Consider the following 27,404-nt stretch of genomic DNA (forward strand, 5'->3'; position numbering starts at 1 on the left):
TTGTTTATTTATTCCATTTGCTGGATTTAGTAACACGGCATGAGAAATAATACGCACATGCGGCGTATTGTTTCTGACACATGCGGCCACAGTTTTATAAAATACGCAACCACTTCACTTTATTTTCAACGTTATAAAAATGTATGTCCTAGTTTTTCTGCTGCAGTGATGCCCATGCTTTCTTTATGAGTGTGAATAATATTTGAAGTGCCATGTACTGTACAGTATTTCTAAGTTTTGTATATGAGGTCTGAAAATTCGGAGATTTAGAAAACCCTCTGGGGTCAAATTTGACACGATTCCAATACTTTCCCTTGTTATGTATGCATAATAGACGGAAAAGTAAAACAAAAGATTCAATACACTTGCCCTTCGCCTGCAGAGAACGCCAAGAGGCATTTAATTGTTGTTTTAAGCCCATCAAAATGGATATTGTTTGGGGTTCAGGAATGAATTAATTGACTCTCCGTTGTTTCTAATGGAAAAATTACTTCGGACTTCGGAATGAATTAAATTCAAAGTACGAGGAATCACTGTATTTAATACCACTTCACACTGCTATACATTCCATGAATTGGATGAGAGAGCTTGGATTGAGTAGGGCTTAAAAAATCCCAGGAATTTTTCGGGAGTGGTCTGTCTCAGATATGTCAGGCAAAGAAATTGATGCAAGTGAAATATGATCAACACTTTGTTACACTTTGTAATAATGAAATTTTATTATAGTAGAGACATTATTGAATTAATGTACATCATTTTAAAAAATGTAAATTAAAAATATAACTTTTAAAAAACTTATTCAACAGACTCATAATTGAGTGTTTTTCAAAGTGAAAAAGTAATATTCATGGTTTTTGCAAATATTTTTAGCATGATGAGCATTAAAATGTGTTTAAAATGGTATATATAATAATAGTAACTGTATATATAATTTTTGGTGCATCATAAATCTTCATAAAAATTAAAGATAATGTCGTTCCTTCATGCAATTATGCATTTGGTAAAGAAGTGTTTGATTCATCCGAAACAAAACTATCTTTTATATCTGAATGTGGAGTATTACTTATGAAATTCTTAAAAGCTGAATATAATTGAGCGGTTCGGTGAATTTCGTTCTTCTGTAATTGTCGCAATTCCACTTCTTTCTGTTCCAATTTTTCTTTAAGGCCTTGAATTTCACAGTCTTTGCATTTAATAGCATTTGATAATTTATGCTGCATGCCTGCAAGAGAAAACAAGTTTATTTACTTATCTGCTACAAAAGAAGAGAAAAAAAGAAAACTGAAAATAAACTTGCCATCCAGTTTAACATTTTCAGTTTCCAAATAATTAATTTTATTATAAAGAATTTTCTGATTTTCTTTTTCATTCATTAACTCCTTATGCTTCTCTTTATTTTCTTCTTCATAATTGGTGATTAACCCTCTTAATTCTGCATCTTTACATGTCATTTGCTATAAATAACAAATATATTTCTTTGTTGGATTCTTAGTAAGGTATTTTTTGAAAATATTTTAAGAAATATGAAATTCAAGAACTGAAAATCTAATTAATGCAATTCAAATAGGTCTTGAAATCTGTAAACTTGCGATAAGATATAATGAAACCTCTCCTTGTTAAGCTTCGTGGATGAACCTCACATTACGCAAACTCTTAATTTTGGAACAAAATCTTTTTAAACTGATATTATTAAAAGTAGAAATTAAGCACAGTGGAGCATTTATTTCCAAAATCGATTCTAGACAGTGCAAACTGTATGAAGTTACTATACAATAACAATTATTGATAGTAGCCTGTAATCTCACTATAAACCTACTGTATCTTGTTATCAACACTAGTACAAGGTTTATTTATTACAGTACAAATATAAAAGAACAATTCATGAGGCACCAAATGATTCATTGATGCATTAGAAACAGTGTCGACTCGGTTATAAATGCAATCCGAAGTAGATTTTTCAACTCTCATAATATTCAAGCAAGCTACAGATTTAGCAGTTTTGAAAATAAAAACAAAACTATGATAAACAAAGCAAAATAAATGACTTTTTAAAAAAATACAATTGTAATATTGTACTTTATTTAATATTAATTTTACTTTTATGTATGTTTTAGCACAAATTTAAAGTTTCATCTCTTCTTTGTGCATTGCAGTAAAAGATTAGTGCTTGTTTCTAATAAATTAGACAATTATCGATTGATTTTTTCAATACGACATTAAAATACATTGTCTTTATAAAATAAAATAAGTTACTTTTTCTAATATTTATCCATTACAAACACTGGAGTTTGAAATTTAATATTATCACGTATTAAGCTAAGTTGTGAATAACAAAGGGCACGAACAAAAATATTAGTGGTTATAATTCTTTTTACCTCTTTAAACTGATCAAGAAGCTTTGACTGATTGTCATTTTCCACTTGTAAATATTCTTTTGCTGATTGCAATTGTGCAATTTCAAATTTTTGCTGTGATATTATTTTCTACAAGAAAAATAATTTATATCTATTTAATTTGAAAATATACAAAATCTTGGATGTAAAATCTGATAAAGTCAAATTCACTTGCTTCTTGTAACCAAACAGGTTTATTCATAAATGTTTTTGATCTGTAATTAGATTATTTTCACCTTACTTGAAATGAGTATTATAAAGTTACATATATGTATACTATTGACCAAGATAATATAACACCAATACCATTACCAAAATACGTGTTTTTATTATTATTATTATTATAAAATATCAAATATAATTAAAAGCATAATAATTGAGGAAAAAACTGCACAAATAATAGCAGCAAGACAATCCTGACACCATTTTCCCAGCTAAAACAAATTTTCACATTTCCACTACTGGGAAGAAGAATGAACCATTCCCTATCATTATTGCCCAGCCTAACAGATAAAAACAATTTCATATTCAGGTACTGTGCATAGCAATAAGAAATTTTCAGATTTTAAAGCGTTAATGGTGAACAATTTAACAACATTGTTTAGCATTAACTCTTGTTAACTCTTTAAAATCTCATAAAAAGCATATAGAAGATTAACTAAATTGACTGTTCCTAATGGTCAAAACAATGGTGAACAATTTAACCATTGTTTTGACCATTAGGAACAGTGAATTTAGTTAATCTTATATATGCTTTTTATTTTTTCTATTTTTTTGAATTATTCTCCTCATATAATCGATAATTTTACCATAAAGTAAGCTAATTATCTTAATTAACATGCTAATCTAGATATTAATTTAAAGAGGGTTTGAGACTTAGTTTGAGTAAACAGCTGGAGCTAAAAAATATGTTTCAGGTAGCGAATCATATTATGCTAGTTCTTATGCTGTAAATTATGCTGCTGAAAAAAGCATTGAGAATGATGCAACAGTTCAAGTGTGGCAGAATAGCAAAGATACAATATTAAGTCTACAGGAAGACAAGTCGTTCAAAACCCATCTAGCAATTTACTTTCTCTTATCCATTTGAACAACCCATTGCTCACCACTACTGTGAATTTCTGCTTTTTTGCTAGCTATGTGTTAATTAAAAGACATTTTGCATTATTCTTTTCAATAAATTAGTTTTATTTAGTCAATATTGATCGCAGTGCCATTTACCGACTTTTAGTACCAATCTCTGTTTTCATTACTTCGTGATGAGATCAAAACTTGATTCTAACCATCCAATTCATTACTTACTGCCGACTGATGGCTTTCTCGACAAATCTACAAACTAAAAGAAGAACAAACTTGAACATATGACTGTTGGTAGGTTGTTTTATAACACCCAATGAGATTGCCATGAGATGAACTGACACTACCTTTACTGTTAATCCAAATCCCTGCCAGTTAAAATTAGTCAGCCTTAAGAATGCTAAATGTCACTCTCTGGGACCTGGATGTAAAAATATTAAACATATTATATACATTAAACACAATAACAAGTGAAGGATTGCTATGTATAATACAACACTTAGTTTATATGAAATGAAGATGGTCCAATTAGAAGCAGAATATGTTGTGATTGAATAATTTGTTACATGAAGCATGCAGTTTTGTTCTTTATCTGATTTTATATCTACATAATAATTTTACAGTTTAAATATATTATTAGGTATATATATTTATACATCATACTCACAACATGACTGTCATTTTCTTTTTGTAAAGAGTGAAGTTTTACAGAAAGATGAGAACATTGTTCATTCTAGTAATTAAGAACGAATCAGTTAGTTACTTCACAGTAAGATCTATTAAATAAAGATTTTAAACTAAAAGTTTTTGGTTAATGTTACCTATGGTTCCAAAATGGCGGCTCGTCTCTGATTCCAGCAAATAGAAGAAAGGAAACAATGGGGATGCACATTCTAACCTAACCTAACCTATTCTAATAAATTACCATAATTATTACCAACAAAATTATCAGAATAGGTTAAAAACGTGCATCCCCGCTGTTTCCTTTCTTCTATTTGCTGGAATCAGAGACAGGCCGCCATTTTGGAACCATAGGTAACATTACTTATTTTAACTAACCATATCCTTGTGATGTTCTAATCTTTGTTCTTGTAATAAATCTTCTGTTTTAGCTTTCTCTTCTAATAATATTCCATTTAATTTGATAATTTCCTATATTTATTAAATTTAAAATGTAATTGCAACTATGAAACCAAGTGAGCATGCATATATCGTATGTATACACACATATGTATCTACTGTACTGTACATACATACTATTGTGAAGTGAAGTGAAGTAAAGTATATATGTATAAACATTTATTTACAATACATATAAAATTGATAAAATAATTTAAATATTAAATTTAAAACTTTAGAAAATAAACCTTAAATTCAAAACTTTATTTGCAAATAATCATTATTAACATAAATTTAGAGAAGTAGAAGCAGGAAGAATGATCACTTATTACACAGTACAGATATGATTAAGTGTGCGCAAAGTGCATGAAGAAAATACCAGAAATCACAACTAAAGAATAAAATGCAATATGTTGCAGTGACTGTCTGTGATGCGAGAAAGACCCGAAGAAGTAAGTGAATATTTTAAAATAATAAATTATTTATTTAATATTCAATTTTAAAAAATTAATTTATATTTATGATTATAATTTCATTAATAATAAATTTGAATTGTATTAACAAATAATTTATTAAGTTTTTAATGTGGAGTAGATCAGGAAATAAAAAACATATATCTATATTCTTGCTAATCTGACACTTATTAATTTTGCTTCTCAATTATCCACTAAACTTCCCTTCACCTATGCACTTATATTTACGTGAGGATGTTGGTCGTGTTCACATCTTATTTTACTACTCGGATTTCAATTTTGTATAACGTATTGCATGCCAGCATGCCGAGATTTCCCAACGTGCCTGCAAAAACAGTCAGTACCAAAGGGCAACAGGTTGAGTTTGCTGCCATTATGCAGGATTGCTCTCAATAATATGGCACTTTTCTATGCACATAACCACCAGATTAGCAAGAGTCTAGTGTACCAATGTTTTCAGATTATCACTCATCTTCAGGAAAACATGCAAAGAACAAAAAAGTAATATAAACCAAATATAATGTATAATGCATAGAGATGAGGCAGAAGTAAACAAGCTATTGTTTCTATAGCAATCTTCATTTTTGTGCATGTTTAATGTTTTTCCTAAAGATGGGTGGACATTTGAAAACATTAGAAATATGTTCTTACGATTAACTACTCCATGTAAACTTCATTCAGTTTACAATATTGATAATTATCTTCCCTTTTTCTTAAAATATTAAGTTATTATTGAAATATAGAAAGAGTTTAATTATTAATTTTACTAGAATTAAAAATATTTAATAGCATCTGTTTATAACAAGATTCTTTCCATCTATTTTTCAATTCTTTAAAACATACTTAGAATTAAATCCTGTTTAATTATAATTTATAAAGATGAATACAAATTAAACTTTAAACATCTGTTTACATTATTCATTTAGAATTATTATTTCAAATTGAATCATTCATAATTTATCATCACTTTCTTAGTAATGAATTTACAAATATTTATATTAAACTGTACAGTACATAAAACAAAACAGTAGTTTGCATTGTGTACCTGTTTTAGTTGTGATTTCTCTTCTTCAAATCTACTTAGATTCTCATTTAATGCCTTTTCTCTTTCTTCCATTTCTGTTTTTATTTTTAATATCTAAAATTGCATATAATAATATTACATTCTCCGACCAGTATATTTACCTACTAATTATTTTTTAATAGTTTACTTCTTGTTGTTTCAAATATTTCATTTCTTTAATTAATTCTTTCTGTTCTTGTTTCATTGTTTCAATTTGTTCTGAAAAAGTTTGATACAGAATAATAATTAACTATTGAAAAAACCTTATCATCAATTTATGCTTTATAAATATAAAATTTATATTACAGCAGTGATAACAAGAGGTTCTTATATACAAAATATACAGTATACAGTATAGACTTAAAATAGACTGAAGGGATTATTTGTAAAGTATTGCTTTCTCCACTCCCCTGGCAACAAATACAACTCTAGTCAGGAAGATTTTGGAAATTAGAAAACTTGAATCAATTAGATAAGAACTGAAAGTGAAATCTTTGTATATGAGGATCATTCAAAAAGAAACAAGCCAGAGGCCTAGGAACAGAAACCTTTACCTGTAGGTGAGAGGTATTGGCCCTGGCTGTTGAGGCACTTGTCCCACTGCAATACAAGGTGGTGAATGGCCGTCTCGTAAAAGTCCCGAGGTTGCGTTGTCAACCAGTTCCAAACGTTCTGCTGGACGTCGTCGTCCGATCGTGTGAACACTTCCAATGCTCGATCCGACCTTGGTGGCAGCAGCTTGTACCGTCACTCGGCAGTCCTAGGTAAGGACTCCATCAACAAGCTGGACAATGTCATCGGTAATGCGGTGTGGTGTTCCTGACAATGCATCATCGGCTGACGACATCCGCCCTTCCCTGAAGCGCTTGTGCCACGCCTTGACTCTTGCAAGGGACATGCATTGCTCACTGTACACTTGTAACATTCTTTGATGAATGCCCGTTACCCCTACTCCTTCCGCTGTCAGAAAACAAACAACACCTCTTTGCACTTCTTTTGACACCTCCATATTACTGTTTCACTGTTTACAACATGACTGACCATGGTAGATGATTGACACGTGCTTCTGCTTGTTTTGTAGTCACGTGGTATGCACCCATGACCCTCTTGCGGCAGGCTGTGATCTTCCCTGTTGTCGGACCCACACATTCTTACACACGCAACGATATTACAATTCTGTCATCGGTTTTCACATGCCAGCCTCCGGCTTGTTTCATTTTGAATGATCCTCATAGAAGCTAGTAGATCATGACCTTAATTATGGCAACCATTCTTTTTATGTCAGTCTATTTTCTGCTTCATTCCTACAGCCCTGTAAAGGTAAGTGCACAGTTGGAAGGACAGAGAGGATGAGCAAAATTGCATCAGTATTTGCACACTTCGTTGCACTGCAGTGATGGATCAAGTGAAATTTAGAGCAAAAGGAGTGAAAGCAATTTATTCAGTAAGTGTAAAGTCTGTAAAGTTTAATGGTAGAGAGTTGCCAATTATTACAAAAGCATGCTGTAAATTATATTATTCTTTGTATTTATATACTAGAGGAATTAAAGCCATGTCTGCCTTGATAAAAAAAAAAGAGTACAAATGATAGTGCACCCCTAAAAAGTGATTTTCTTAATGAGGAAAATATGAGTTTTACGTAGTTTACCCATGATTTTAATAATTTAGTTATTCTAGCTGTCACTATAATATACTTTTAAATTATAGAAAATAAACCTACTTTTTCCACTCAAAAGAAGTACCCATGTGATTTGTTTTTAACAGCAACCTTGTGCTAATTCCGAAGGAAATACAAGGAAATATCAGATTTAGATATCTGAGCGTCTGAGTTAGTGACCTCATCAGTTTGACTGGACAAGTAAAATTATAACCTCCTTGAGAACGAGACACATTTCCTCCCATGTAACCCTTTCTCTCCCTCTGTCTCTTCTGCCTGATGTCCGTAACTTATAATGCAAGCAGAGTTTTTCCTTCATCTGATCTGTCCACCTCTTCTGTTTACCGACCCAAATATGCATTTACTTTAATTCAAAATCAACATAAAGTATAGCTGAATACAATAATTTAAGTACCTGTTAATGAAATAAAAATAAAAAATAATTTATATAATTTTAAATTGTCACCTTCGTGTGTAATCTCTAATTGTTTTATTTGTTCTTCTAGAGATTCCACAGCATCTTGTAATTTTCCAATTTTTTTGGATTGTAGCTCTTGAGTTTTCACACTAGATTCTAACTAAGTAAAAACGTCAGAATTAAACAAAGTTAAGGATAAAATTTATTTAATTCTTTAAGATATAATTACTTGTAACTGTAAATATCTATTCTCTTCTTTTATTGCGTCCATTTTGGAAACAACTTCTGATACAGAATCAAGCCTAAGCTTAATTAAAATAATAAAATTTTGGTTCAGGTAATTTTAAATTATGCTTCCGTCATTTTATTACATTTAAGACTCATTCAAACAAATAACTCTGAATATATTATAAAAATACCATAAAAAATGGTAATAAATACTCCATAAAACCAACATATAAGAAAATGAAATATTATTGAAGAGTTATTGTGAATTTCATGTAATTCACTTGAATTATATTTTTCATTTCATGTTCTATCTATTTCCCATTACAATTATTGGTTAATGTTACTTATGGTGCCAAAATGGTGGCTCGTCTCTGATTCCAGCAAACAGAAAAAAGGAAACAGTGGGTACACATGTTCTAACCTAACCTAACCTATTCTAATAATTTGGCTGTAATAATTATGGTAATTTATTAGTAATTATGGTAACATTAACCCAATTATTGAAATACATCTACAAATAAAACAATATATAAATAGTAATACAGATAAATAAAAATATCATATAATACAGTGTTACTCAAACTATGTTCTGCAGACTAGTGCCGGTCTGTGACTAATACATTACTGCGCCCTGATGAGATTTCACTTAAAATTATGAAATTTTATATATTACATTAATAAAAATATTTAAATATGTCATTAAAAGTATTTTTAAAATACATTATTTTATCACTTTTATTTGTTTAAATTACAGGAAATACTCATTAATTCAAACTCGGATAGTTCAATATCCTGTTAGTTTGTAACCATACTATTCGTCTTGGTGGGGATATAGAAATTTACATGTGAAAAATTCAGTTAGATTAAATATGGCTACTTCAAAATTCAAAGTGAAAATTCTGTCCAAACTCTGATATGGCCATGTTAACGTATCGAAGTGCCTGATGGTATAAGAGAACAATACACCAAGAACAACTCTAATCTGGACAATATGGCTTTGCTTTTACAGTAACACATTTTTGGATGTCACCTTATCCATGGTCTAGCTTTTTTCTCTTATCTTATACAATACGGCTGAATTTTGGGTTTGCAAGATTGGGCTAAGAATAGCAGATTGAGATATTTGTAAGGCTCTAGGTTACTACATTTGGGTGACTTACTACTTTTTCGGCTACCTTAAAAACAATTTGTGTTACATTTTGAAAAATTCTGATTTACTTTTTGTACGAGCCGTCAGCGACTTCTGAAGTTCTCACCCAACACATGCTATTTATCTGCAGTTTATTTATTATATTATTATTAATTAACAAAAATAGTGTTCTGTATACGTAGCTGTATTCCGTTCGCTTAATAAATTACATCAGTTATGTGGAAATTGGTATATTGTACGGAAATATGTAAATCTCGGATAATTCGAAACTTGATCATTTCAAGTCGCGATTATTTCATCCCGCGAATTTGAAACTAACAAGGATTTCCTGTATATAATACTGAGCTGGGAATGGACTGGCAATCAAACTTTGCCAGAGAAATTACTTAAAAATGGCCCATTCAGCAATAATTTTAAATAACTTACATTAAATAACATATACTAAATCAAATTTAATTCACAATTAAATCGAATTAAATTTACACTGTATTAAATTACAATTATTAGCTATTTGAACACCGTAACCTACTTTAGTTGCGTTATGAAGTTGTTCTTGATGTTCTTCTTTTAATTTTAAATTTTCTGCTTTCATTTCTGTCAATTGCTTATTACTTTCTTCTAATTTTCCATTACATTCTTCTAGATTTTCTTGTAATTTATGTACTCTAATTATAAACATAATTTAATCTTTGTTAATATAATAGTAAATAGCAGGATTTGATTTGTTGTATGAACATCACAAAGCACGATGTATTTAATAATAAATAAATGTAAATAGTCATATCTAAAATTATATATGTCTGGAGGCAAAGAGTCGGATGGAGGTCCGGATAGCATAATTGGCAAAACATCCACATGATAAACGGGAATCGCGGGTTCAAGTCCCGCTCCAGGCCGATTCTTTTCTTCCAGAATATTCTAAATTATTTAGTAAATATTAATTTAATTATAATTATTAAATTTCATAAGCGATGGCACCTAATGCCTTTCTCTAGTAGCAAATTACTTATTAGTTAATTATTAATAATAGCACAAGTAGTTGATTCATTACAGTAATCATTTGGATTATCATTGATTTGATGATGCAATGGTTAAAGCAATAAAGGTCTGAAATATGAGTTTAACTGAATCCTCAGAAATTTTAGTCAGTGGACTTTATATATTGAATGCTACAGTGGCGTAGTGAGGGGGGTGCAAGGGGATGTATCATGCACTGGGCACCATTCACAGAGGGGTACCCAAATGGTCTCCAAGACAAACTATATGTGTTTCTGGAGGGGGAGCGGGGCGCCAATAATGTGTCAGGTGCCAGTTATGTTCACTACACCACTGGAATGCTATCTTTTATCATGTAAATGACCCCATTCTTATTTATCATGGCTTTCAAGGATGATCGATAAATAACCATCCAATGAACATATTGGTTCAAAGGCAATTTGCATAATGATGCAACCTGGGAATTGAGAAGTACAGATAAAGTAGAGCAACAAGCTGAAATTCAGTTTCTAACCACAGATAGGACTGGGTCTACAGAAATTCATTAATGTATGACAAACATATATGGACAACACACAATAAGACTAGATGAAGTGAAGGTATGGAAAAAAGTTTTGTAAGGAGTTGGACAAAATGCAAGACAAACAGATACCAAAATTAGCAGTCACACTAGTAAATGCAAAACAGATGGAACATTTTCCCATCAACAGATGAATAATGATCTATCAAATCAAATGTCCAGGTAAAATGGGTTTTTGTAGTGTGTAGATAATTTTTGCTCTTGTGCCTGCATTTCTGAAAAGTCTGCACACAATGCCTTTCCCATAATCTATCAGAGCAACAAAAAGCAAACTGGATAGTCTTACCGTTGCAGAATCTGACTTATTATGACAAAGAGGAAAATGCTTTTCCGGATAGAACTTTCCACCCTTGAATAAGGCACTTGGAGTAGTTTAAATGGTCATCCTGTCTCCTTCTTATTCTAAATTGATCCAGTCATGAACAGCTTACATTTGCACTTCAATAATGTATTTTTGCTGTTGCACATGCTCTTTACAGAGTTTTGACATTCACAATTCTATACACCGACAATAAATTGTTCTATCACATTGTAGATGGTTGTGCATCCACCTAAAGCAAATGATAAAATACAAAATTACGATCTTGGATAAACTTGAGACATGGTGCTTCCATAGTAATCCAGAACCAAAATGTGCATCTCTGATCCCACCCCAAAAATAGTAAGGCCACAACATCAATGGAGATAACCCTCTTATTTGGATGCAAAGGGACAATTCGATTTGAGATACTGGAAAAGGACAGCACTATGAATAAAGCTGTACAGTACTCCATCATGCTGTGAATCTTATAAACAAAGATTTGAAGCAATATCCAGAGCACTCAGAAAGATGAAGTATCAGCAAGAGGAGATCTTGCTGCATGATACTTCATCCTTCCACATAGCCAACAAGATAATACTGCTACTAGAGTTTGGCAGGAAAAAGCATCAATGTCCTCTTACAATCCTGAACAATTGCCCTGCAATTTATCTTTAATGATCTCAAGAAAGAATAGTTTGAAATAGTTTGAATTTGAATTTGACGAAGAGGTTTGAGGTGCCATCTGCACTTGGGTTCACCATTGTCCAGCAACGTTTTTTCAACATGAAATTATAAGGCATGTGGTATAATAGGATAAAGACCTAATAACCATTGCAAATATATGTAGAAACGAAATGAACTCATTATATTTTAATGTCATTGGCTGATTATTTATTGATCATCCCTTATAAACAGAAAATTTTTGTCCTAGGTTCTCTTAGAGCTTAAAACAAAAAGAGTGAAAAAAAATCAAATTCTTAAAGAATTACCTTTCTATCATAGACTCAAATGCTAGTTTCTTTTCATGCAACTCCTTTTCTAATCTTCTGATATTTTCAATTTTATTTCTATTATAATAAAATATAAAATAAAAATATCGAAATTTTAAAAATAAATAGTTTTGTTAATCAGAGGTTTTTACAAATTATGTTGTTTTCATAAGAAAAACAAATTTCTTCTATAAATATACATACACATGTCCAAAAACTTAAGAACTGACAACATTTGTAGATGAATAGAGAAAACTGTAGATAATGGCAGACAAATACTGCAAGAACTGTATTACTCAACATTTAACGCAGGGTAATACGCAACAACTCATAGAATTTTACATATCAGAGTAATAAAAACAAGCCTTTGGTGAAAAAGATACATATAGCAGTTAGACTTGGGCAGAAAAAGATGAAAAGTGCTCACCACTACCTAGACAGAGAGAATTATCTGTATGAAATTTGTCCATCTTAAACTGCAACGAAGCATTTGTAATGTCAAGGTGGGCTTTTCGCCAAGACTTTTCTAGCTATTTTGCTAGCAATTGCGTTCATCCTTAAGTTTTGGACGTGTGTGTCTATTCTGATAACTTAACTTGATATAATAGAATACATATTGTGGCCTGCATGCTGCTTTTGATAGGTAAATAGTAACAGCATATAAAGATCTTCTTACTAGATAAATATAAAAATTATGATGCATAAAATGTCAAAATTCAGCAAAATTTATTAAAAACAAATTTGTCTGCCTGAAATGCATACTGTGATTACAAATAAACACTTAATGTTCATCAGTCTCCGAGAGAGTTCTCGATAGTGTATGATGAGTCCTAAAAGAGCTATTTATAGGACTCGGGTAATTAATTCAAAAATTTTGTTAGCGATTGACATTCTTTATACTTTTTACTACAACTAACTTATAAAGTTCAGTGTTGAAACACAAAAAACTATAATAAAGTTGGACAAAAAAAACTTCTGCCCATTTACTCAATAATTTTGTAAACAATTACAAGTATTCTGTATGTAATTGAAGAAGTCTTTAATAAAAAAGGAGAAACATCTATTGTTCGAGCTTATTGTATTTAATTTAAATATTTCAATATTTAACATAATGTTTTCTTATTTTTTATTCATACAATGTTTCAAATCAAAATTATCTGCTACTTTAATTATTTTTAATTATATTTAAGTGTATTTTAAACACAGCCAAACATAACAAAATCTGAATTATTTTTGGGCTAGGAAGCAGTATCATGCGATAAGGAACAAGTACTCAGAATTGCTAATTGAAGATGTGATCCACTTTCACAATAATGCACATTCACACACAGCAAATGCAGCAGTGTATATTGGAATGCTTTTGCTGGAGAATAATGCATCACCCTTCATATATTCACGATCTCATGATGACTAGCTGATTTTCTAATCTTCAAACCACTCAAAAAGACTCTTAAAGGGAAAAGATCTGCAATGGATCATCTGAAGCAAAACATACAAGACTGGCTTGAAGCATAGCTAGCCTTCTTCTATGACACCACAATTCATCAGCTAGTTACGTAGTAGGGCATCTGTCTATATCATTTTGTAAGACTATTAAAACTCATTCTAGTATTCCTGTTGTTTTTCTGCTTGGCCAGGTTCATTAGACGAAACCAAACATTACACATATAACTTATGGAATAAGAAGATGTAATTACACCAAAATATTTCAAGTTTACTTACTTCCACAGAAAATCTTTTTCTAAGTTCGAAGATAGATGTGTAATATGCTGAAATGTTAAGATTTCAAGATTCAATAACATACATTTAACCAGAAAAACAAAAATATTAAAAATATACACTAATAAATATAAACAAGAATAAGTAATTGATAAATAATGATTATTGTAAAATAAGAAGACATTAAAGTCTATATGGCCAGTCATAATTTCAATCATTATAGAAAGGGCTGATCTGCAATGGGGTTGGCCAACATTAGAGAAGAATGTACAGTACAATAACTTCCTAACACTGACAACCCACATTAAATCATAGAGCTTGTGTAAGATTCAAATACAGTTTCTCATGACACTAGGGATGATATCTTAGCATGTAGTTATCTATATTAATTTTCACCATTAAATCAAACAATTATTCTAAGACAGTAGTTTTCAAAGTGGGGTAAGTCGACCACTGACGGTTTGTGAGTATGCATCGGGTGGTCGACAGACTGGCCTAGTCACTTTTCCGAAATGTAATTCTATGCCGTTTAACCAGAAAAAAATTAGTTTAACACATCACAATCCCTTACATTATGTTATCAAATAGACAAAATATTTTGCCATACAACCTACCATTATCTAAGGTGATATTTACAGAATAACAAATGAATGAGGACATAGATATCTGAGGTTCATCTCTAATTAAGATTAAATGATTGTGGATAGATAATTTTGAGAATCACGTTTCTTTTAATAACACAATCACAATTTTTATATTTTTATTTTGCATGACTTTAAATTAATGAACTCTTATATTAAGCACCAGGAGAAAGGTAAAGATTCAGATATTTTAGTTGTTTTAACAATAAAGGTTTATACTTTCATATCCATTTTTCCTCTTATGATTGTTTAAAAGAATAAGTTTTTGCAGAATTACCAAATTTTATGCAGGGTAACAATTTCTTTATTCTGTAGAAACTCATGTTTTATGGACTTGCTTGGTTTAGACTTGTTGATGCTATAATAACATAACTTACAGAGGTGTCTCGTATTTTGAATTTAATTCTTTCAAGGAGACCATTCAAACTCTGAATCGTTTGAAGTTAATCAATTTTTCCCATTAGAAATAATAGAAAGTGAATTAATCCATTCGCAGGTCCTAAACAATACCAGAAGAACACTTCCAAACCTGGAATCCAATTAAAAGAAGAAAAGCATTTATTGCAAAACAAACATTTTCAACCTTTACAAAGACCATCCTCAGGTTCTAATGGTAGAACAGAAATGAACAACAGATTTTCTGTAGAATCTGTTGTTATTGCATACATTCAGTTTAAGATAGTGTTTCTACACTAAACAATATCCATTTAATAAACTTAAACAGCAATACATGTAATTTAAGTAAAAAGAACAAAGATATATACCATAAATAATAATCTAAAACATGTAAGAATTGTGTAATAAATTGAAAATTGCATACTGGCTGCACACTGCAACTTTATCATCTTGAATATGGCTGCTAGATTTGCCACATATGTACCACTTTCATGCTCTGTGATGAGTTTCTTTTTTATCTCAATTGTTGATACTACAACCTTCTTAGGTTTTGTTGATTCCACACTCTACTTGGATGCCATGGTTATATATATAAACAAATACACTAAAAATAAGAATAAAAAGTACTAAATTCCCATGAGTGTAATGTAAGATGCATTCGCAGAAAGAGCAAAAGATGACTCGAATGAACAATAGATGTGTTTACGCAACAAGCACATTTTTTTCACTGTGCATGTAGTGTGATTTTCAAAAGATTGTTCAAACTGTGGCTCAAATTTCTCTCAAATTTAGCATTTGAACTATGCAACATTCGATGTTAGGGTTGCTCAAAGTATGAGGTACTACTGTACTTCAGACATGAAATGTTTTATGCATTATGTTTGAAGACAAGCAACAATGCTCATAGGATTTGGGAATTTATTTACATATACTGGTATCTAAGACTTATTCTAACAAAGCAGTTTTTGTTGAGTCTCTTAAACTGATGATTAAAGATTTGAAATAATTTCTTTCTAACCAGCTAAAGTGTTTGTAACAAGAATAATATGATAAGCTACAAAATGTAGACAACTAAATCATGATGGCAGACTTTTTCATTAAACATATGCAGAAATTTTTCAAAGGATTATCTCTGCTAAGAATAATAACTTAAGTTTCGTCTTATGCAGTCTGTTTTAATCAGGAGACAAAGAACGAATTGAACAAATCGTTGTTCAATTTGTTCTTTAATCTCCCGATTAAAACAGACTAAGATGACAGTTGCGTAGCAAACATAACTGGCGCCCGACACTTTATTGACGCCCTTCTCCCCCTCCAGAAATATATATAGTTTGTCTTGGAGACCATTTGGGCGCCCCTCTGCGAGTGGTGCCCGGTGCACGATGCACCCCGTTGCACCCCTCTCGCTACGCCACTGTAAGATGAAACTTAAGTTATTAGTCTTAGGAGAGATAATCTTTTGAAAAATCTCCACATATATTTAATATGATAATTACCGTATTTTACAGACTATAAGACGCTACGGACTATAAGACGCACCTGAATTTTGGACGCAATTTTTCGAAGAAAAAAGTGCGTCTTATAGTCCATAAAATACGGTATAGTTTTTTATTGTAATCTGATCTGGGTACAGAAAAAATTAATCCTTCTTACCCTATTAAAATTATTCAACAAGTTCAATAAAAAATGTTTTTGAAACACGATACAGCTTAGAATATTTATCAAAATACAAAATATTTTATATTTATCAATATAATTCAATTTACTTGTTTGACATTCTGAACATTTACATTGGTACTTCTCAATTTATCCATCATTAACATTTTTCTTCTAAGTTCATCTTCTTCTAACAGTTGCAAAGTGCAATTGTTTGTGAGGACAGAAGCTGAAACAGAAAGAAAGTAATCTTTAAATGTAAATATATTAATATAGAATAGAAAAATTTTGTTTCTCTTTCATTAACTATAAAATTAGTCATAAAATTTAAATGAATTTTAACAGTCACAAAAGAATAAAAAATCAACCTTCTCAGAGAATGCCATTCAATCGGAATATCGCTATACTTAGAATTGGCTTCATCATTGTTTGATATGTCAAAATGAAGTGAATGAATACACAATTGCATTATGTGTATTTTAAAATATTCACGTAAAATGTTTTTCTTTTTATATATTTTTTTGTCTATTTCCTTCTATGCATGGTCAGTATGTCGTCCGTCCTTCATTAATCTCAAAAACAGTTAGATAGTCGAAAGTCGAGACCACTTACGGAAAGCTTACAGACGGAATGCCCCAATTAACTATAGACCAGAAGTTATGTTATTTCAATTCAAAAATTTTCCCCTGAACATAGTTAGATAAATGATCAGCATGACTTTATTGCTAACAGGTAAAGTATGATGTACAGTGGCAATACACTACTAAAACAATTGTAAACACTGACAAAATAATTGCAGTCAAGCATTGTGATGATATCAATAAATAATTGCTTGTATGAGTGATGAAATTTTTTAATTAATTAATTTTTAATTTAACCGAAATGCAAAAGTACAGATATTTAGAAAAATTCTAAAATCTCTGTGTCTCGTATATTTATAGGTTCTAATAGTGACCTCAAATGTTGAGAGTCAAATGAAAGTAAACCATGTGCTTTGCCTTATAGAATTAAAGTTAATAACAGCTGTTAGTAGAAAACATATTATTCATTATGGAAAACATTCACACTTCCTTCCAATAGGCAGATGAAATTTGTTCAAGCAGTGTGAGAAATGTATGAATATAAAAGGACCAGTGATTCTGAAAATGTCCTGATTTCCCATCCATCCTTGCTTGTAACAGCTGTGTTAAACATCTGTCTGCTAATTTAAGACACTAATTTGAAGCAAGGTTGAATCTTCAGGAATTTCTTAATGTCTGTAATGCCAGATAATCAAGAATGGGATCTAATTCCTCAGTATTTGATTGCACAATTGAAGACTTGGATGAACTTTGCGATACAGAATTTTTCTTTTCCATCAAAAGCTAAAAACATAGAATATATTCTGTTTAATTATATGAATAACAATGTAGAATAGAACAAATTTTGAACAGAAAATTGCAATTTATAATCAGCCATTAACCCCAAAATGAATACTTAAAACAGCTAAAAACATTAACTATTGATTTAAACAATGTATTAAACAACACATCTTACATAAACTGAAATTTAAATGATAAATTATATTATAATAGAAACACATACGCTTACCTATTGTTTCCAGAATACTATTCGCTATATCAGGATTACCAGATAAATCCAAATTTAAAAGTGTTTTATTGTACTGTTTTAGTACACTTAACAACGAATCTGCTCCTAGATTATTGATCTGATTCCATCGTACATCTAGAATAAAATAAATAGAAGTAATTTAAAATGTTAAATGCAATATAAAGTGTTTTAAATTACAGAAAAATTTTACCTAAAGATTGTAATGAAATGTTTTTAGAAAGAGCACTAGCAAGTGCTACTGCACCTTCATCATTGATCTCATTATTTCTCAAATCCAGGATCTATTTTATATAAAAAATGATCAATGACATGCTTTTAAAATTTAATATTAAAATTATGTGCTTAATTAAATTAAAAATAACTCAGATATCCTTTAAAAATCCATAAACTTATTTACACCTAACATATTAGATAGTCTTTCAAGAATACACCTATTAAGAGCACTCTATGGCTATAACCACTAAATAGATTGACACCAAAATTTGTATACAGTTTGTGTAAAGGATGCAAAAATGGATTTTGCAAACAAAATTAAGTTCACAAACTTTTGCTAGGATGCACTTCACAGGAAAATACACAGAACAAAACATCAAAAACAAAAAGAAAACACATTTAGTCAGTTGGCAAGGAACATGCCTTCTGCAGAGGCCGTTTACTGAAATAAGGAATGTTGCTCAATGTGTCCTATTGTTCAGGTGTAAAATTTAAAGGCGATGAAACTGAAGGTGATGCAAAAAATGCAATTTTTTTTTTCCTTTCAATGCCGTAATTGCCATTGTTTTCACTGACTTTATGTTTAAAATAACAGATAAAAATGTCACTTTAAATATGGTCTTCATTGTTTACTGTGTTTATTTCTTGTATTTTCATATAAAGCACTCCTAGCGGAAGTTTTTAAGTAAATTTCTTTTGCAAAATCCTTTTCTACATGCTTTCTATAGTATGTATATAAATTTTGGTGTCAATCCACTTCTTCGTTATAACTGAAGTGTGCTCTGAATAGAGAAACTTTAATGACCCCCCCGTATAATCCCATTAATCGAAACTTTTCACTAATTCAAATAGCCCTCAACAATGATCAGTTTAGACTAGCAATAGCAGTGGCGTAGCAAAGGGGGTGCAAGGAGGTATATCATGCACCGGGCGCCACACGCAGAGGGGCGGCCAAATGGTCTTTAAGACAAACTATATGTAATTCTGGAGGGGGGCGCCAATAAAGTGTCGGGTGCCAGTTATGTTTGCTACACCACTGAGCAATAGCACACTGTAATAATGTCAAATATTAAAAATCAATATTGTTTACCTTTAATGTTTTATTTGTAGCTAATCCTGAACAGAATGATGTAAAGGAATCGTGACATTTTCCTAAAGAATTCCATTCTAGTGATAAACTATAGAGTTGTAAAGAATATTACATTAGTATTAAAAACTTAACTTAATTTCGAAATTATTCAATATAAGCTTTAATCATATTAAAATGTAGCATCCTTATAACAACCTATGATAAATTTTTATATATAAACATCTCAAAGCCCAATAATTATATTAAAATCAAATGATTACTGGATTTAGTGGTAATGTAGCCTGATTTAATGTAGTAATCATTTGGCTTTAATATATTTTTATGAAATAATATTAATAAACTGCTATGCCGAATCTATTTCTAAAGATTGCTCCACATGTAAAATTATTCTCACTCATTGGAAACAATACAATGAGTGAGAATAATAGGAAACTTGTTAAAAAATTTAATTTAACTTTATTTAAACTTACAGAATATACTGAAACTGGTATCCTTGTGCATCTATGCACCATTGTGTATGTATAACCATGTTCAACCTGACGTTATATAAAATACTGATGTCAATAGCTTCAATGCTTCTGCAAATGCACTCTTTCAGTTTTTGTACAGTTCTGGGATGGTTGAGTAGTTAAGGTGGCAACCTACTGATCTGGAAGACCCAATTGAAAATTTCAATATTCTAAAATCCATGGGAAATATGAGACAACATGCATGATTGCTTGAATAAAGAAAGTATCAAATGATGGTGTTTGCACTTAAAAATCATAACATTTTGTAAGCAGATGTCTCTATTATTCTTTACTTCACAACTGGGTGCATAGGTAGACACCGGGCATCTTTAACATCACTCTTTATTCAGGATTATCTTACACACCGATATGCGTTTTGGGCATACACCCCTCTTCCGTCGGCATTTTCTTTAATAAAACATTTAGTAAAGAGGTGCTAAGTAAGCATATATAAACATACCTCAAAACCTGATTCATTAGTATAAAGCCATACCAACTGCTGTATAAGATCAGGTTATTTTCAGGCAATCGTAATTTTAATTATAATTGCCAGAAAATAGCTCAATCTTATATAGCAGTTGGTGTGGCTTTATGCTAAGTAAACAAGCCAATGACATAGTTTCATATAATGAACTCTGGTCACAATAGATCTCCAGAAGAGACAGTCACGTAAAGGTCGGCAATACTCTATAATGCGCACACTCATAAATCGCCATCCTTCGACATCAAGGTTGAATCTTACCGATTTTGTGACAAGTAAGTGGTCACCCAGTATCGCCTTGTGACCCTCAGCTTATCTCACATTATTATTTGATGTCTTTTAAATATTGAGAGAATAAGTTTAAATAATGAAAAATCTATATACACACACTTTAAAGACTTGGTAAATTCTTTATAAAACATGAATATATAAAGTGATGGTAATGAAATTACTTGATATCTGACTGCAAGCAATTGACACAACTGAATGGGATAAAACTTACATGTCAATATATCACAGAGATAGATGTCTTCAAAATAAGATATTTATTTTATTTTCTTACTCCTAATTATTGATAAAACAGTTACTTAAGTAGTGTTTGTTTGTTTATTACATTTTTATTTGTTACTACTCTACTCAATAAAATTGTATTCTATTAAGTTAAAATATATAGCTCAGTAATGATGTCGGATATTTATTTTTTAAGACAAGCTCTGGGTTGTGTGCTGGTAAAAAGTTATCGGCTTTCCATTTTTGGCATGCATGCCAGGGATGGCCCACCCCTGATCCAAACTGACCTATGTATAAGAAAACCAACTGGTTAAACAAATCAACAGTAATAAATACACCATATTCAACAATCTGCAAAAAATTATTAACATTATCTCTCCCTAAGTTAATGCTCTATAATTTACAGTTATTACTATACTTTTATTGTTTAATTATGTAACAATATATTTCATTTCTGTGTTTCTATTATTGCTATTTTGGTTTTGTAATTAGTACCTTATTATTTTATTGTAACTCTCTGATAATTGTCTCCTCGCATTGAGAATTTTGTATCTAGAATGCTGAATAAAAAATAAATAATCTGATATAATTATTTACCGATATAATACATTGTTGTTTCTTAATAATTTACCAATATCATCAGCACTTTTTCCTCGTAAATTGTTACCCTGTAATCAACGTAACAGATTTAAAATGAGGAACCAAGATTAAAAATACTAGTATTAAGTCTAAAATACTGAAAGTATATGAAATTTATAATAGTTGAAACTTTAACATACCTTAAGATTTAGAAATCTTACTGCTTTGTTAATACAAAGACCATCCAAAATAGCTTTTAATCCTAGTTATATGTATAATTTATAAAGTTAATTATCATTATTTATAATATTAACACTTGTATTAAATTCGAACAAAATTTACCTTTATATGGTAGCATACAATTACAGAAATAAACGTCAGTTATGGTAACATTTTGTTCCAATACTTTACCAAGAACTATACAAATGGATACTGATAAATTACAAGATGATAAATCCAGAGATATTCTGTCATTCTCAACACTGCAAAATATTTATATTTAAAATAAAATTTAAGAACATATAAAACTTTTTAGCCTTTAACATTTTTGTTATTTGCCAATTCTAATTATGAGGGTAATTCAAAAAGTAAGATCTCCTATTTTTTTAGAAATATGAAGAAACATTTATATCATTTTAAAGCTTGAATTTATTTATTTATTTTTATACATAATTGCCATTTTGGTTAATGCATTTTTGTAGGCACTGTAACAGTTTTTGTATGTCCATGTCATACCAGCTTGCAGCCATGTCGCAGAACCCACCTTCCAATATTGAAACTTTTCTGTTAAAATCCTATGAATGATGCTTCAGAAACCCTAAGAACCGAACTGCAGAGATCATCCAGAGTGATCCACCAATCTTCGTGCATGGTTTGCTCAACCTTTGCAACTATCTCTTCAGAAATTGGTGGTCTCCCTCTTTTTTCTTCATTGTGAATTTCAGTACAATCAGCTGCAAACCCCCTACACCACTTGAGGATGTTTTTGACATCCATGCATGACTCGCCATACACGTCCGTCAATTGGCGATGAATTTCTATTGGTTAAACACAATATGGCAGTGAGCTGGTATGACACGGGCATACAAAAACTGTCACTGCACCTACAAAAATGCATCGACCAAAATGGCGATTATGTAGAAAAATAGATAATTGTTTGAGCTTTAAAATGACATAAATATTATTGAAAATAAAAGTTTCTTTGTATTTCTAACAAAATAGGAGGCCTTGGAAACAATACTAAAGATCTGCTGAATCCATATTATATGGTAAAAAGATAACACCAATTAAGAAATGATTTATATAAATCTGAGATTCAAGCTTAGTCACTGTTGACCTGAACAAGTCAACTGATTTGTTTAGGAGTTGCAAAATTAGACGGCCATTTAAGAGTTGGTACGAAAAATTACTTTTCTTACATTTAAAATGTAATGAAATTAATAATGTATAATAATAATTGATACAGTTTTAAAGTTTATTAGTGCAAAATACACCATTTTGATTTATGTTTAATAAAAAATAATTCAGAATAATTCCTCTTTGTAATTTATTCTTATTTCATATCAGCATAAAAAAGGGGCAGCAAATTAAATCTAATTTTGGAAAGGGGTCAACAAATAAACATTAATTGAACCTTTGATTTAAACAATTCAATAATCACTGATATGCAAAATGTGTTAAAACTCACTAAAGATAATTGTTAATATTTTCAAATCACTAAAAAAATAAATAATATATTTAAGTATCTTTTCTTTATCACAAGATCTATCTTATTTCACTGTTTGTCATTCGTGAAAATATTTAATTAAGAACGTTATAATAACACAGTGGCCAAATTACATTGAGCCACACTGAAGCTCTTCTACACCCTTATTGCAGCTGCTATATATCAGATCCTTACCCCTATTACAGTGTATGTATGTATATACACAGTTGTATATGTATATACATTACAGTGTATGTATATACACAGTATATATAAAATACTGTTCTAATATAGGATGTGGTTCTCATGTATTACTGATATAAAGTATATTGCTCCTATCATGACAAGGTTTGACTATCATTCATAAATTAATTTATGTAATGTTATGTAATGAATGATTTTTTTATTGAATTAACATAATTATTTAAAATTTTTCACTACATTTAGATTATTATTATTATTATTATTAATTCTCCAAAAATAAACTTTAAATTAATTAAAAGAATTCAATGAACTTAATTCTGTATCAATATTTTTTTTTTTTTATTAGACATGTCTACATTAGACTAAAATTCTTCTCACAGGTAAACATTAACTAAGGGCTAAACTTATTAGTCCTCTAATTAAAGTCCTATTAAGATTAAACTTAATTATAATACTTAATAGCTCAAAATTCCTGAAAAATGTGTAATTCAATATTTAACTGATACTAAACATTTAATTATAATACATAACCCTTTCTGTTGCTATGGACATCACACAATATATCTTTAAAAGCATATTTAGCTCGATATTTTGCAAATAGAAAAAAATAAATCAATTCACCACCTTCACTAATAAAATCTCCAAAGACTAAAAGATATTGGGCAGCAATTGAAAAATGGCTTTAATTAAGAATTAAGGATTTTGAATTATTTAACTTCAATTTTATACTAAAACTATTTATTTAACTTCTATTTCAATATTTACAACTCCCATATCTACTTTAGTAAAAATATCATTTGAAATCATGTGTTAATGGTGCATGATTTCAAATAATATGACATGATATCGGTTGTTGGGAAATGATATGACAGAACATTTGATGCCATGTTGTGCTTGATAACAATTGGTAACACTTTTCTCATCTGTTAAAAAGTTTTGTATGTTTTTGGATTTTCAAATGTTTGATATTGATTAATGTGAAATGATATCATCCAATGTCACTTGACCTCATGTTCAGAAGCTTTAGAAATTAACTTGAAAAACATTTTATTGTTAATTAAGATTACAGACATTAATTAACTGCACATTCAATTTTCAAGCAATCTTTGACCACTTCCTTCCATGTTGTGTACAATGATGTACTTTTCACGACACCCCTCCCTCCCTAAAACCGTACACTTAATTAATGGATAATCCCATTTCTGACTTCTGTAAAACCATTTAGCAATGCATTATTATCTCATTTAAAATTAAAACGAAATCATATACAAATGATATAAAGTGATATCAGGTCTGAATTTTGGACAGATTAAAATGACATGACATGATAACACTTATAATCATTTCATCAGTTGATATCAAGTGATATCATGTTTCATCAGCTAGTCATTTGAAACTGTTCAAAAATTACTTCAGACATGCTATCATTTAAAAATGAAGAAATTATATTTTTACTTGGGTAATATATAATTTAACAAATCCGAGAAGTACAACAGTAATAAAACACTGCTTTATTCAGTACTTTTTAAATATTGATAGTTACAAATTTCAAAAAATAAGAAGTACTCTATAAAACAGAATGTATAAACAGAAATAAACTTACCTTTTCAAGTAATCTAGAACGAAATCTTGTCGATGAACTTTATGTTTTTGACATAATTGTTTAAATAACTCTTTAAAATCGTCCATTTTGTAGTAAAACCAATCTTTTATAATCTTATATTTAAGAATACACTACAAACTAATTATTCCCAGATTATCTGCTTGTAAAATGATTTAATGTCATATTCTTTCTATATATACTTATTTAATATAGTTTTGTTCTTGTGTTGGCCATTGGACATTGTATTTCAATATCGTTAAGTGTCAAAATTTCATAAATACTCTTCTTCCCACGTGATTATTGTTTGTTTACTTATGAAGCACATGGCAACGAATATTGTGCTGCCATCTACACAAAATCTACACACTAAATAAATGAAATAAGTTTATTTGAAATATATTAAAATTATCGGATAATAATAAAACGTAAAAATTAATTTACGAAAATTTATTTGTGATATTAATTTACGAAAATTGATATTTACTCAACGTTAGGTTTTTTAAACTCTTGGCCGGATGGCCGAACGGTTAACGTGGCAGCCTACCGCTCTCGGGAATCCGAACGAGTCCAAAAGATCCTAGAAATTTTTCAAGGGTGATCCGTCTGAATATGTCGGTCCCCGTCCCCCACCGCTCTATTGTGGGCCTGTCCAAATCCATAATTGGCTTGCTAAAAGACATCCTCTTAATGCCGAAAGGATGGAAAGAGTTAAAAACTCTTTCCAAACTTTTAAATTGTTTTTGGGTGGATTAACGTGGATAGATTAAACCACTACTCCGCTTTCATTATGGGTCTGACCAAACTCATGATGGTTTGGAAATAATATCTTGGTGTCCATTGGGCAGAAAGTATAAAAACCTGAGAAAAGTTTATCGCGTGTGACGCAATATGATATCATCAATAATTGATCTGAGTTTGAATCCTGTCGGAAATCTTTTAACTTTTTATTAATTAATAATTCAGGTTGGATTTCATTTCTCCTTTCTAGGTCTAGGAAGCTAGACTACGGTGAAGATCTGGTACTTCTGTAATAAATAAATTTAATAATCCTTTTATGTGTTGTTGCAGCATCCTACTGTGCCACGACACTGAGGTTGAAACCGTTGTCATAAGAGAACATTTAATTTATGTTTTATTAATTGTACTCCTACCAGACTTTGATCAATTCTCTTCTTCCAACCTTCTCTATGGATATTGCATCCTGAATTTGTAATTTATTTAAATAATATGGTTTAATGTTAAAATTTAGACAGCAGAGTGTAAAATGTGCATGTTTCTGTTTCTTTGAAGCACTCTGATAACTTTTAGAAATATTTTAACATGAAATCTGCCAGAATATGCTGGTTGTCAGAAACTTCCTGAATAAGTTTGTGATGTGCAAGTATAAAGGATTTCTCAATGCTCGTAGGGACAAGAAAAAGTTTTCTGAAAATTTTTCGAAAGATTTTAAAGGTTGAGATATTAATAAATATTTAGAGAATATAAATGTTTATTTATATTCTCTAAATCAGCGTTTCTCAACCTGGGGGTCTCGACCCCAAATGGGTCGCGGGTGAAACCATAATTTAAATAACTGTCATTGTACAATCTTGTCTTTTTACTAACCGATTCACTGGATGTAGATGGCTCACTTCGTTTTTTCACAAATTTATCTATTTCGCATTAGAAATTAAAAAAAAAAACAATTCAGTTTCACGGTTGACCGCACATTGAAATAAAAGCACCAGACGCACGCTTCGCATTCGAAGCTTAACTGAAGCAGTGCATCGCCAGCGCCTCTTTTATACTAGTGACAACACGACTTGTTCAAACGCATCCATATTCGTGTTCAAACATGCTCTCACAGCGAGTATTATAGGAGATCAAATTACAAAGAGCACGTACACATCAAGTTGGAACTTGTAATTTGCTCATGTATGTAGACGTCATCCATGCATGTTCGTACCTGTCGCTATAAACGCGGCGACATAAAATAATATGAATAGTTGTATTACATTTTTTATACTGTCGGTATTTTCTTAATGTATAAAATTAGTGCAATGT

At 30.5% G+C, this 27,404-nt stretch overlaps 2 protein-coding genes across 3 annotated transcripts in view; one reads left to right on the forward strand and one right to left on the reverse strand.

Moving 5' to 3' along the window:
* LOC136970973 (uncharacterized) overlaps positions 1-27,404 on the forward strand; it is a 112,546-nt gene that overhangs the window by 11,021 nt on the left and 74,121 nt on the right. The gene's annotated exons all lie outside the window — the stretch shown is intronic.
* On the reverse strand, positions 882-25,681 carry LOC136970972 (leucine-rich repeat-containing protein 45-like). Its single transcript, XM_067265457.1, has 21 exons — positions 25,643-25,681; positions 25,362-25,551; positions 22,192-22,331; positions 22,050-22,111; positions 21,868-21,938; positions 19,771-19,858; positions 18,658-18,748; positions 18,447-18,581; positions 16,967-17,085; positions 14,167-14,213; positions 12,445-12,522; positions 10,108-10,243; positions 8,430-8,507; positions 8,249-8,360; positions 6,274-6,344; positions 6,108-6,200; positions 4,530-4,622; positions 4,138-4,203; positions 2,376-2,483; positions 1,298-1,454; positions 882-1,222 (listed from the first exon to the last, which is right to left on the reverse strand). Exons 2-21 carry the CDS (start codon positions 25,445-25,447, stop codon positions 990-992), a joined length of 2,064 nt encoding a protein of 687 aa, XP_067121558.1. The 5' UTR covers positions 25,448-25,551; positions 25,643-25,681; the 3' UTR covers positions 882-989.

This window comes from Centruroides vittatus, unplaced genomic scaffold, assembly GCF_030686945.1.
Source record: "Centruroides vittatus isolate TY-2023 unplaced genomic scaffold, ASM3068694v2 contig_223, whole genome shotgun sequence".
Taxonomy (NCBI): Eukaryota; Metazoa; Arthropoda; class Arachnida; order Scorpiones; family Buthidae; genus Centruroides; species Centruroides vittatus.

Coding starts and splice junctions, on each gene's coding strand:
- LOC136970972 (XM_067265457.1), bottom strand. CDS start 25,447: ATGGACGATTTTAAAGAGTTATTTAAACAATTATGTCAAAAACATAAA. Junction 19,859..21,867: donor AACAACAATGTATTATATCG/GTAAATAATTAT, acceptor ACAACTCTATAG/TTTATCACTAGAATGGAATT. Junction 6,201..6,273: donor AATATTTGAAACAACAAGAA/GTAAACTATTAA, acceptor ATGCAATTTTAG/ATATTAAAAATAAAAACAGA.